Source organism: Piliocolobus tephrosceles, chromosome 10 (assembly GCF_002776525.5).
Source record: "Piliocolobus tephrosceles isolate RC106 chromosome 10, ASM277652v3, whole genome shotgun sequence".
Classification (NCBI taxonomy): domain Eukaryota; kingdom Metazoa; phylum Chordata; class Mammalia; order Primates; family Cercopithecidae; genus Piliocolobus; species Piliocolobus tephrosceles.
Genome location: NC_045443.1, coordinates 50,336,107 through 50,348,311, shown reverse-complemented (window position 1 = coordinate 50,348,311; position 12,205 = coordinate 50,336,107). Strand labels below are relative to the sequence as shown.

Here is a 12,205-nt window from a genome sequence, read left to right as displayed (position 1 = left end):
TCTTTCTTTCTTTCTTTCTTTCTTTCTTTCTTTCTTTCTTTCTTTCTTTCTTTCTTTTCTCTCTTTCTCTTCTTTGTTTCTTCTTTTTGTGGGGTGGGGGTGACTGGATTCAGAAATGGGTATTTAGGGTTGGGGGAGCAGGAGGGAGCTTACACTAGGTTGGAAAGAGCAGTGCATTCCCTCCCCATCCCTGCTTCAAGCCCACCAGTCAGTCTTGCCACCCCGAGGTTCCCCGCCATCCGCAAGTCAGGCCTATTCCCAGCCCCGGGAGCCCCCGCCCCTCCCCCGCGCCCGCCATCCTTCGCGTACTCTGGCACCCCTTCCTGCCCTTTATTCTTCCAACAGGCGCCCCACTCCTGCAGCACCCCCAGTGCGCCCCCCACCCGGTACAACATATTCTTAGAAAAGCGCGCCCCGCCCTGGCCCAGCCATAGCCGCCTGGCGGGGGAAGGGCCGGGCCGGGCGCCGCTCCCGCTCCGCGGCGCTGCCGGTGTGAGCGGCGCTGACAGAGCCGGCTGGGCAGGCAGGCCGGGCGACCCGGCGGCTGAGGGCGGGGCGCGGGGGAGGGGGCGGTTTCCGGGAGTCGCCGCCGCTGGCGCTGTCCGGGGCCAGGGTCCCCCATTCGGCCTTGCCGGGCCAGGGCAAACTTCTGACGTGGCCAAACCCCCGCCCACCTCACCCCCTTCTCCGCCGGGCGAGGGCGCTCAGTGCCGGAAGGGGCAACCCAGGGAACAGTGTGGCGGCCCTTGGAGAGCTGAGGGGCACTAGCGTGGGACCGAAGGGAGGGCACTTATGCCTAGGCTGGGGGGGGTATTTAAAGACCCTGAGAACAGTCGGTGACTGGAAGCGCCCCTATTGCCGAGGGAGCCCTTGGCATTCAGACACTGGAGGAGGGGAGTTGGCCATCAGGGACAGATTCATCGAGGCGCAGTTGGCACGGCAGGCACAGCTTAGGGGGTAGTTTTGTGCTCTAAAAGTGAAGTTATGTTCGAGGAAGGGGCATCAAGAGACACGGTCGAGGCGCTTAGGGAGCGGCAGTTGCGGGATAGCGCTTCGGGGACTCGGAGGGAGGCGGCCCGGGCCGCGGTGGAGGGCGGACCGTTCGGGCTAGGAGGGGTAGACTCTGGCTGCGCTGGAGGGGGCGGGGGACTCCGCGGCCGCGGTGGAGACGGCCTGGGCGGGGTGGGGCGGGGCCGGGTCAGGAGGAGGTGAGCGCGCTCGGCCACCCGCCCCGAGGGGGGTTCCCGGAGAGTTCACGGCGGGAGCGCGCTCCGGCCCTCGGACCGGGGGTGGGGAGACGGGAAGGAAGGAGGAGGCAGCGCGCGCCGAGCCGCAGGAATGCAGTGTTCGCGCTGAAGCGGGCGCGCGGAGGGAGAGGGCGGAGCCAGGCCTGGGAATGAGAGGGGTGGAGGTAGTGCAGGTCCCGAGCTTCAGGAGAGCAGCAGCGCGCGGGGACCTCCACTTTCCCCTCTTCCCAGTCATCCTTAACACCCTTGTATTGACTAGTGTGAAAAAGGGAGAGTCTGAGGAGGGGAAAAACTCTGAAAGGAAATGCTTATGCTTGGTTCCTCCACTCCTTCCTCCAACCCCGACCTGGGCACGCGCCTCAGTGCAAATGCGTGCAAAGTCTATAAAGTGGAGAGTATGCTTGCAAACATTCTCCCGAGCAAGGTGTCTGCACAAACGTGTGTGCACCTATGATTTTATATGCGTGCCCACATGTATGTGCACTCTTGCATATTTGCAAATTCGTGGTGCCTGATAAGATAAATGCATGCACAGATGTGTGTTTAAGCAAGCGCGCGCGCCGCGGAGCGAGTGTATGTATGTGTATGTGTGCGCTCCACTCTCAGTTCTGCTCATCTCGGTGCCCGGCCCCCTTCGCTCTCCAAGCCCCACCCCCCACCCCTCCGGGCTTCGCTTTTTAAAAAGGTCTCCCCAGTGCTAGCTGCGGAGGCACCCAGATAGAGCTGGACAGAGGCTAAAGCGGCAGCCCCAGCTTCGCGCCCCGCCCAGTCCCTTTCCCCTGCTGGGGATCCCCCTCTTCCCCGCCCACCCCTTACCCCGCATGCAGCCCAGCGCCCTATGCTAGCCCTCCCCCTCCCCCCCTGCTGGAGCGGGGCGCCGCCGGGGGAGGAGGGGGAATCGGCTGCGGGTCCTTGGTGTTTCTAGCACCCAGCTTCCCTCCAAGCCGGGTCGCGATGTACGACTGTATGGAAACGTTTGCCCCGGGTCCGCGACGGCTCTACGGGGCGGCCGGGCCCGGGACCGGCTTGCTGCGCAGAGCCACCGGCGGCTCCTGTTTCGCCAGACTTGAGTCTTTTGCCTGGCCGCAACCCGCCAGCCTGCAATGTAGGTACCCGAGTCCGGGGCTGGGGTGTAGGGTGCAGGAGAGGCTGGGATTTACTCTTTCCGTGTGTAAAGAGTGGAACTGGGGTGCAAGGAGGAGCTTCTGGCCCTTTCTATGTAAGGTACTGGCCCTTTAAACGTGGGGGCCTCAGCGTCTCCTTTGCGTGTGTGCAGTAGTGTTTGGAGTGTGTGTGGTTTTTATGGTGGGTGTTTAGCTCGAACCTGTGGTTGATGCCACTCCAGAGTTCCTGGGGATAGGGGGAGACCGAGGTGTGTGGGTAGTTTGCGCCTTCAGGTCCATGGCCCTGGAAGGATATGACACTCAGGACAGTGGGTGGCGTTTGTAAAGCCCATGTGGGAAGCTGGCAGTGTTAAAAATATTGTTTGCAGAGCGTGTGAATCCCTGGAGTGTGCAGCGCCTTGCCTAGGTGGTGTGGGTGTGGGAGCAAGGGTCTCTCCACCAGTGTCGCCTGCGACAGCTGCCAGGTCCACATGGCCTGTGAGGGGATGTTTGTGGCGTGAGGCCGGGAGGGCGTGTGCCCCTGCGTGGCTGCGGGGGCGGTTTTGGAAAGTGCTGTGTTCGAGAGTGCATCCTGTGTGTTCTCATGCCGGGTGGAAAAGGTTGTGCACACAAGAGCGAGAAGGCTGAGTTCTGTACCCCACCCTCCATATAAAAAAAGAAATGTTTGGAAACGTGTATGCGGTTATATGCAGAGAGATGATTTTTTCCTGTGGCTCCAACACACACAACTTCAGCAGGAAGCGAAAAGTTTAAAGCAAAGTCTGTGTGTGTGGTGGCGGGTGGCCTGAAGTTGACAGCGGCAGGGCGAGTACCATTGCTGGGTCCCCAAATATCTATCTTCCCCCTCCGTGAAATGGGAGATGCCAGGCCTGGGGCCCTGGAACCCCTTTCCAGAGCAGTAATAAAAAGCTGGGGACTGAGAGGCAGTAAAAATGAAGTCCAGATGAGAGGCGGCTTTGAAGCTTGGGCCACAGTGCCTGGCGGGGGTGGGGTGTGGGGAGGGGCCAGGAGCGGAGCCTGGAACACCCCCCAAATTTACCCTGGGCTGGGATGTGCTCGCAGCCCGGGTGCGGACGGCCGGGGACGAGGGGTTTGGGGGCACGCTGGGAAGGGTGGGAAGGGGCGGGCAGCGGGCGGGGCGGCGGGCGCTGAGGGAGTGCGCACGCCAGGTCACCAAGCCCCCGCCAACGCGCCTCGCTCCTTGGCACCAGGCAGCGCTGTTTACAAGTTCGGATTTTTTTTTTTTTTTTTTGGTTCCAGAGCAGAGCTGCTCAAATTTAACAACTGAGAAGCTGGAAGAGGGAGATGGCAAACAGGGAGACAGGACTTTATTTTACTTTACTTTTGGGTGGGGTCGGGGAAGAATTAAAAGCGTGTCATTTAAAGAACCGAGAAAACATGGAACTATTGCTTTGCACCGAATCCCTGTGAATTCTTAACTTTCTTCTCATTGCCCAATAGAATGGGGAGTTGGGGTATGTTGTATGTTGTGGGGGTGCTGAGATGGAAAGAATCTTCCAGGTAGGGCTTCTGGGGACTGGGCAGAGACCCTGTCTTTTCTCAGGCCTATAGAAGAAGCCCTTTGGGCTTGACTGGCGGTAGGTTTTTGCGTTTTAATTTGGACCAGTAATTTTGGCCTCTGGGATCCTGGTGGACACACAAAGCCAGCTTCAGGCCTGCCCCCACACACTTTCAGAGGGAAGGCTGCTTGGGGGGTGGAGGTGGGCTGGATGTGTGTGTGTGTGCCTGTTTGGAGGCTTTGGTGTCCTGGTGCTGCGTGGGCAGGCTGGGGTGTTTGTCTGGCAGTAGAGCTGTCCCCTTGTGTGGCCAAGTGCTGGGTGTTGTGTGTCAGCCTTGTGACTGGTACATCTACCTCCACGGTGTGGCTGGAGTGAGTGTGTCTCTATTCTGACTCTGTGTCTGTGCCAGAATCTAGTGAGGGTTCTAGAAGCCCATTGTAATATGCCTGCTTTGGTGCCCAGCGTGTTGTTAACCTGTGAGTGTGTGTGTCTCCAAGGAGGTGTGTGCTAGATTGTGAGTCCGGGCTGCTCAGCTCTGGGCCTCGCAGCTGGGAGCGTTTACAGCCGGTTATAAAGAGTTTGTTTGAAGCTCCGCGCAGCCTGGTCAGGAATTTCCTCAATTTCAGCAATTTGGGCTTTAAAAGGAGAAAACCCCAGAGCCCACCCCCATCCTCCCCAGCAGGGGCCCCTGCCTAACCCAGGAGCAGCATCCCAATGATGGGGTCCAAGCCCCAGGCTGGGGAGGGGATCTGATTGGAGTAGACCCAGTTAGCTTTCTGGGGCCTTGACCTCGCAGATTGACCTCGGAGCCACTAGGCTGCACTTTAGGGTTCAGGGGGTGGGGATGTGACAGTATCACTTAGATGGAAAAAGTTGCCCCCGGGCCTGTCTCCCTAAGGCCCCCAGTCTTATAATTGGCTGGCATTGCCCCATGCCAGTCTGACCGCACCCAGGCCCTTGCGCAAGAGAGGAAATGAGGCAGCGCTCTGCGGGCAGGGAGGGTGTCAGCGCCAGAGTGAGCACCACCCCACGCACAGGCCTTGGGCAGAACGTGTGCCCTCGAAGGACACAGTGGTGGGTCTGAGGAGTGAGAGGTTGGGAAAGACATTCCAGCCCTCCCCACATCTCTCTGCACCAGCCCCTCCTGGAGCCCCCGTCCCTAGTCTTGAATAGACTTCAGGCACCCTTCTTTCCCCCCCCCCGCCTCCTCTCTCCTTTTCCTTTGGGGAATCTCACTCTGGCAGGATTCTTATGCTAATTGAATGTATGTGTGTTGGGGGTGGGGAGGGCTTCCCTCCTGTGGGGTGGGTGGAGCTAGCCTGGAACCCTGGCCTCCTGGGCATTCCTTCCACCCTTCTGGCTGCACTGGGGTGGACTTCTGACTAGGTGGGCTGCAGAGGGTTAGAGGGAGAAGGTGTTCATGAGGTGGGTTCATGGGACACACCTTAGGGAGGGTCTTAGGAATTTTTTTGCATTAACTTGGGTCCTCCAGGTTTGGGCAACAGGTCGTATAGGTGAATAATTTACAAATTTTCCGAACCTCTGAAGACCAACCACACACGCGCCCACACACACACTTAACCAGCAGCCTTTGAACAGAGCAGAGCATGTCCTCCCCATACTGTGGGGCTGAGACCCCTTTTGAGCTGCAATTGGGTATTTTCAGAGTGAAGAAGAAGCTCAGAGAGGGTCCAGAAACAGTCCCCTCCCCCATCAGTCCCGTTTACCTACTGTCACCTGACTCTCCAGTTTGCTACACCTCCAATGGCTTCTAGACCTGAGAAACTGAGCAAACACCTCAGTCTCCGCTTCCCCAGCTTCTCTGACTCAACAGCCACTTGGATCTGCTGGTGGTGTGGCACTGACCTGGTCACTTCCCCTCTCGTGGCCTCAGTTTCTTCAGGCGTGAACCAAGGCTGTGGTGGGTCCTCTCACTCACTCCCCTGAGACCTGTGCCCCGTTTGCTCTGCTGTCAGTTATTCAGGGGTGGTGTGAGAGAGAAGCCTGAGGAGTTATCCCTCCTGAACTACTGGAGAGGAAATGAGGTCCTGGTCTACCTGCTAAGCATCCCAGCAGGTCATTTGGCCAGTGCCAGCTACAGGAAGCCTGTCATTGCCTACCTGCCCCCAGAGTTATTGCCCCACAGGGAGGACAGTGGGAGGTAGACTACCTGACAAAGATCTACCAAAGAGACAGAGAGTGACTAGAGAGCTCAGAGCTGCAGGGCTTTAACCCTTCTATCTACCTCCTGTAAAGTTAGGGAAAGAGACCCAGAGAAGTCAATTTCCAGAATGGTCTTGGTCTGGAGTTTGGTGGATTAAACATGCCATACAGGGTGAGGGCTGGCATTCTTGTGAACAAGTTGGTTAGACTGTGGAGGACGGACTAGGGGTCACAGCAAGCTGTGATAATAGTGGTCATTTAGAGGATTCTGACAGTGCTTACTGCTGGGACTAGTGCACTGTGGTAGTGATGGCTTTCACCGGTGGGCCAAGGAACAAATGCACATGGGGTGTGTGTGATGAGGAAGCCTGGACATCTGTGGGGTCCTTCTCCCCTGACCCTCACATCACTGCTTCCCTCCCAGCGGTGGAGACACAGAGCACCAGCTCGGAGGAGATGGTGCCCAGCTCGCCCTCGCCCCCTCCGCCTCCTCGGGTCTACAAGCCATGCTTCGTGTGCAATGACAAGTCCTCTGGCTACCACTATGGGGTCAGCTCTTGTGAAGGCTGCAAGGTGTGTACGTGGTGGGGGTGGGCAGATGGGGGATCCAGTTACCCGAATACGATGAGAGACCAGGCACACAGATGCTGTGTGTGAGCAGCACTGCTTTGCACATAGGTGGTTAATAGATTAGGTCAGGCCTGGGGCAACCTGCAAGGTCAGTGAGAGGATGGTACTCCCAGCATTGTGCTTCAGAGGCCCTGTCTTTTTCCTTCAACTCCAGGGCTTCTTTCGTCGAAGCATCCAGAAGAACATGGTGTACACGTGTCATCGCGACAAAAACTGTATCATCAACAAGGTGACCAGGAATCGCTGCCAGTACTGCCGGCTACAGAAGTGCTTCGAAGTGGGCATGTCCAAGGAAGGTAGGTTCCCATCCTTGGCCTGGGCAGGAGCACTCCGTTCCTACCCTATGGCTGTGGCCCTCTTTCCTCTGGCCACTCCCACTTCCCTGACCTCTGAGACTTGGCCTGCCCTGGGGTGCTGCCTTCTCCCAGGCCAGTCTTGTTTGATTAGCTCCATTCACCCAGGAGGCCCCACCATTTCCCATTCTCCCTCTCAGGGAGCTTGACTCTTCCTCTGAATGGGTGAATAAGTAGGGTCTCACGTTCCCCCTGTTTCATGGGGGAAATGAAGCCGGTGGGCTTGCCAGTCCCTTCCCCTCCCCTGGACTGAGCCAGAGATGGATATGGGGTGGCTCCTCCTCTCCACCCCCCCCACCATTGTGCTGCCAAGGCTATAAGTGGATATCCTGCCGCCTGCATATCCTGCCCCCCCTCCCCCAGCTCCTGCAGGGTGACAGGAAGGGCAGGATGGAGCCGAATGGCCTGGGGAGGGAGCAGGGGCTGCAGGCCCTGGGTGGGGCTGGGGAGAACCCGCCTGGGAATAGGAGCTAATATAGGCAATAGGGAAACTGAGGCACTAATTACAGTGCCAGAGAATAGATATTCATGATAAGGACTGAGCACATTAAATTAGGGTGAGAGAAGACACCCAAAGGGAGGCTCTGAGGGTCCTGACTCTCTCCTTGTGCCTCCACCCACAAGCTGTGCGAAATGACCGGAACAAGAAGAAGAAAGAGGTGAAGGAAGAAGGGTCACCTGACAGCTATGAGCTGAGCCCCCAATTAGAAGAGCTCATCACCAAGGTCAGCAAAGCCCATCAGGAGACGTTCCCCTCGCTCTGCCAGCTGGGCAAGTATACCACGGTGAGGAATGGGCAGAGCCCAGTGAGGGCAGGGCACTCTTCACTTCGGGGAATGGGGCTGGGTTATGTTGGAGGTTATCATCGACTGGTGCTGAGGACAAGGAGGGCATCAGAATGCAGAGGAGAGAGCTTGGGATATTGGTAGGGAGAAGACAGTCCCCAGAGGTGGGCCTTAGCTTGCCTTCCAACCTCCTACCCCTCCCCTCTATAGAACTCCAGTGCAGACCACCGTGTGCAGCTAGATCTGGGGCTGTGGGACAAGTTCAGTGAGCTGGCCACCAAGTGCATCATCAAGATTGTGGAGTTTGCCAAGCGGTTGCCTGGCTTTACAGGGCTCAGCATTGCTGACCAGATAACTCTGCTCAAGGCTGCCTGCCTAGATATCCTGGTAAGTTAGGCCCTGTCAGTCCTGCCACAGCCCGACCCTCATATGGGACCCTCAACAATTCCTTGACCCATGCAAAGATTTCCTTACCTTGCACCCCCTGCCACACATGGGGGACCTCTCAGCTCTCTTTTTGTCTTAGCCCCTCCCTCTATGACCTGATCCTAGACTTTTGGATGCCCTGTCTCCTCCTGACTTCCCAGGACTACCCCTGCCAAGCCTCAGATCCTCCACCTCTGCCTTCTCCATGCCTGCTTCAGGTTACATTCACTGGGGACCTAACCTCCTCACTTTCCACTCATTCCCTCTTTTCCCCATCCCTCAGAAACAGCACTAACCCTCCTCCACCTCCCACCTCCAGATGCTGCGGATCTGCACAAGGTACACCCCAGAGCAGGACACTATGACCTTCTCCGACGGGTTGACCCTGAACCGGACCCAGATGCACAATGCCGGCTTCGGGCCCCTCACAGACCTTGTCTTTGCCTTTGCTGGGCAGCTCCTGCCCCTGGAGATGGATGACACCGAGACAGGCCTGCTCAGCGCCATCTGCCTCATCTGCGGAGGTGCGGGGGCGCCCCCTGGCGTCTGCTCAGTGCTCAGTCTCCTTTTCCACCACTCCATGCGGGATCTCTGACTGGGAGGGGGCGTGGAGGACCCAGTGGTCTCTTCCCCTGGTAATTGTTGCACCAGGCCCCATCCGCAGAGTTCCCAAACCCTGTACAGGCTTCCCAAAAGGCCACTTGAGGATCACTCATCTGTCACTGTATCTTCCCCATCTCTTCCTTTCCCTCTCACTCCACTATACTTGTCCCCATAGACCGCATGGACCTGGAGGAGCCCGAAAAAGTGGACAAGCTGCAGGAGCCACTGCTGGAAGCCCTGAGGCTATATGCCCGGCGCCGGCGGCCCAGCCAGCCCTACATGTTCCCAAGGATGCTCATGAAAATCACCGACCTCCGGGGCATCAGCACTAAGGGTGAGTCATGAGTGGGTGTCCCCTCTCTGTCTTCCCAGGGCTGTTGGTCTCCCAGGTCAGACAGGTGGACACGCAGAGACTAGAACAGAGTAGTCAAGAACCAGGCAATCTACACTGGAATCCTAGCTCTGCCACATAGTAGTGGGACACTTTGGGCAAATTGCTTCTAAACCAGTACTGTCCAATAGAACTTTCTGCAATGATGGGGATACAATAGTCATTAGCCACATGTGGCTTTTAAGCATCTGAAATGTGACTACTGCAACTGCAGAACTGAATTTTTAATTCAGCACAATTCCAAGTACATATACATACATATATCTATATATCTATATATATACACACACACCAAGTCTTCGGCAAATTGCTTTACTTTTTTTATCTTGTTTATAAACTGGGCTATTCTTCACGTACCTTGTAAGGCTGTCTTGAGGACTAAATTAGTTAATATACAATGTAAAGCTAGGCACCATGGTGCACATCTGTAGTTCCAGCTACTCAGGAGGCTGAGGCAGAAAGATCAGTTGAGGCCAGAAGTTGGAGGCTGCAGTGAGCTATGATTGCACCTGTGAATAGCCACTGCAGTCCAGCCTGGGTAACCCAGCAAGACTCTGCCTCTAAAACAACAACAACAACAACGACACAACAACAAAAAAAACCCATAACACATACAGTGTACTTAGAATTGTGCTGAATTAAAAATTCCATTCTGCAGTTGCAGTAGTCACATTTCACATTGCCACATGTGGCCAGTGACTACTGTATTCCCATCATTGCAAAGTTCTATTGGACAGTCCAGGCTTAGAAGGATGTCTGGAACATTGTGTTTGATAAATATTAGCTATTGTAATAAATGTTATTAAGAGAACAGGACTAGGAACAACTGGCAAGCTCTGGACATTCGAGAGTGGGGTACTTGGGGAGTGGGGTTGGAAGTTGTGTGCATTGTGCTCTCTGAAGAGACAGCCTGAAAGAATGGGATGAATAGGCAGCAGGCCTGGTAGAGAAGGCCAGGTAAAGGTTCCAGGCAGAGGAGTGGCACCCAGGAAGCCTAGTGAGAAGAGGATGAGCTGGGGACAGAGAGGTGGTGGGCCTGTGCTGGGCGCCCCCTAGGGGAGTCAGAGGCAGTTGACAGAGGTTAGGGAGATGGCCTTAAGGGCCATGTGCCTCTGTCCTCCTGAGCCTCTCTCTTTGCCTCTCCATTGTAGGAGCCGAAAGGGCCATTACCCTGAAGATGGAGATTCCAGGCCCGATGCCTCCCCTAATCCGAGAGATGCTGGAGAACCCTGAAATGTTTGAGGATGACTCCTCGCAGCCTGGTCCCCATCCCAATGCCTCTAGCGAGGATGAGGTTCCCGGGGGCCAGGGCAAAGGGGGCCTGAAGTCCCCAGCCTGACCAGGGCCCCTGACCTCTCCGCTGTGGGGGTTGGGGCTCCAGGCAGCAGACTGACCATCTCCCAGACTGCCAGTGACTGGGGGAGGACCTGCTCTGCCCTCTCCCCACCCCTTCCAATGAGCTCCTTGTTTTTGCCAAAGTTTCCAGGGGTGCCTCTGTGTTCATCCCCTTCCCAATCTAACCGGCTCCCTTGCCAGTCCTGGGGGCCTGCCCTGCTCCCATCAGGAGAGAGGGCAGAGGGATGAGCCTGAGTTTGGACTCTAAAATCTCAGCACTGCCCCTCAGGTGCCAGGGTCCTAGGCTCCCCAGGGCAAGAGGAAGACCCTGCCATTCCACAGCCCCTTCCTCTGCCAGGTGCTTGGCTCTCTGGGAGCAAATAGGAACACTAGAGACCAAAAAGGGGGCAAAGGAGAAGGGCTGAGCCCACCTTCTTGCCCCCACCCTTGGTGCCTAATGCTGTGTGATGCACCTGCAGGGTGTGTGCTAGCCTCTGTGCCCCGTCCTTGTGCCAGGTCAAGGTGGGGGCAGGCTGGGCCCTGCATTTCTGGGGCAGGAACAGAGGGTGAAAGGGACAGATAGATGCAGGTCCATTCTGCACCTCTTAGCTTGGGTGCAGAGTTCACCCTGTGCCCTCCGTTACAAGTCCCTCCCCCAGCCCTGTCATGTGCCTTGGGCATCTCCTGCCCTCCATCTCAGCCATCGGGGCGGGGACCCTTCTACACTACAGAGGGGTCAGGGGATCCCTCTCTCCCTAGTGCCTTCCACCCTTTACCCCCCAGAGCAGCTTGGCCCAGGGAGGGGGGATGCTGCTTAGCTGATCCTGCCCTGACCCAGAGGAAGCCTCTATTTATTTATTAGCTTTTGTTTACACCCTGGAATTGACCCCTTCCTCCAGGGGTCTTGGGTGGGGGAGCCCAGGACCCCTGTGACCCCTCCCTTCTTCCTCCAATCCCCAGTTTGTATTTAGCTGCCAAATAAGATTCCCATTGGCTCCCTGTGTTCTCTTGGGGGGTCAGGGTACTGTCCCCTCCCCTCTGTTTACATCTCCCCTCTACCCCGCTGTATTGCATATTGCTGAGTTTTCTATTTTTGCAAAATAAAGTGATGGAAACTCATGGGATGTGGCTCCCTTTAGGAGGTGGTAAGGAAATGACCAGCTGACCTAGTGAGGAAGCTGAGTGAGTAGGGAAAGCTTGTAATTGATTGGACTTTGCAGCTTTCTTGGTAGAAGAAAACAGGATGAAATGTGCCTGGATTGCGGTGGGGACAGGATGGGGGAGAGGGAGCCCATGGGGACTCACCCTGAGTGACTGGGTTTCCCACAACCACCAGGTGTGGGTTCAGAATCTCACTCTGTCGCCCATGCTGGAGTGCAGTGGCGCGATCTCAGCTCACTGCAACCTCCACTTCCCAGGTTCAAGCAATTCTCTTGCCTCAGCCTCCTGAGTAGCTGGAATTACAGGGGTGCACCACCATGCCCAGCTAATTTGTTTAATTTTTAGTAGAGACAGAGTTTCACCACGTTGGCCAGGCTGGTCTCAAACTTCTGACCTCAGGTGATCCGCCTGCCTTGGCTTCCCAAAGTACTGGGATTACAGGCGTGAGCCACTGCATCTGGCCTGGT

General features: G+C 56.6%; 1 protein-coding gene across 3 annotated transcripts in view; it reads left to right on the top strand.

Moving 5' to 3' along the window:
- Positions 1–11,696, top strand: part of RARG (retinoic acid receptor gamma) — a 21,671-nt gene extending 9,975 nt beyond the window's left edge. For 2 of the 3 annotated variants that reach the window (XM_023210997.1, XM_023210996.1), the window contains exons 4-10: positions 6,479–6,627; positions 6,839–6,980; positions 7,662–7,822; positions 8,033–8,209; positions 8,568–8,772; positions 9,027–9,185; positions 10,394–11,696. In XM_023210997.1, coding sequence (XP_023066765.1) covers positions 6,479–6,627; positions 6,839–6,980; positions 7,662–7,822; positions 8,033–8,209; positions 8,568–8,772; positions 9,027–9,185; positions 10,394–10,581 — 1,181 coding nt within the window. In that variant the 3' untranslated portion in view covers positions 10,582–11,696. Of the gene's footprint in view, positions 1–1,824; positions 2,353–6,478; positions 6,628–6,838; positions 6,981–7,661; positions 7,823–8,032; positions 8,210–8,567; positions 8,773–9,026; positions 9,186–10,393 lie in introns of those variants that run through there. The other variant, XM_023210998.2, reaches the window with a different exon arrangement.
- Positions 11,697–12,205: the final 509 nt, after the last annotated feature.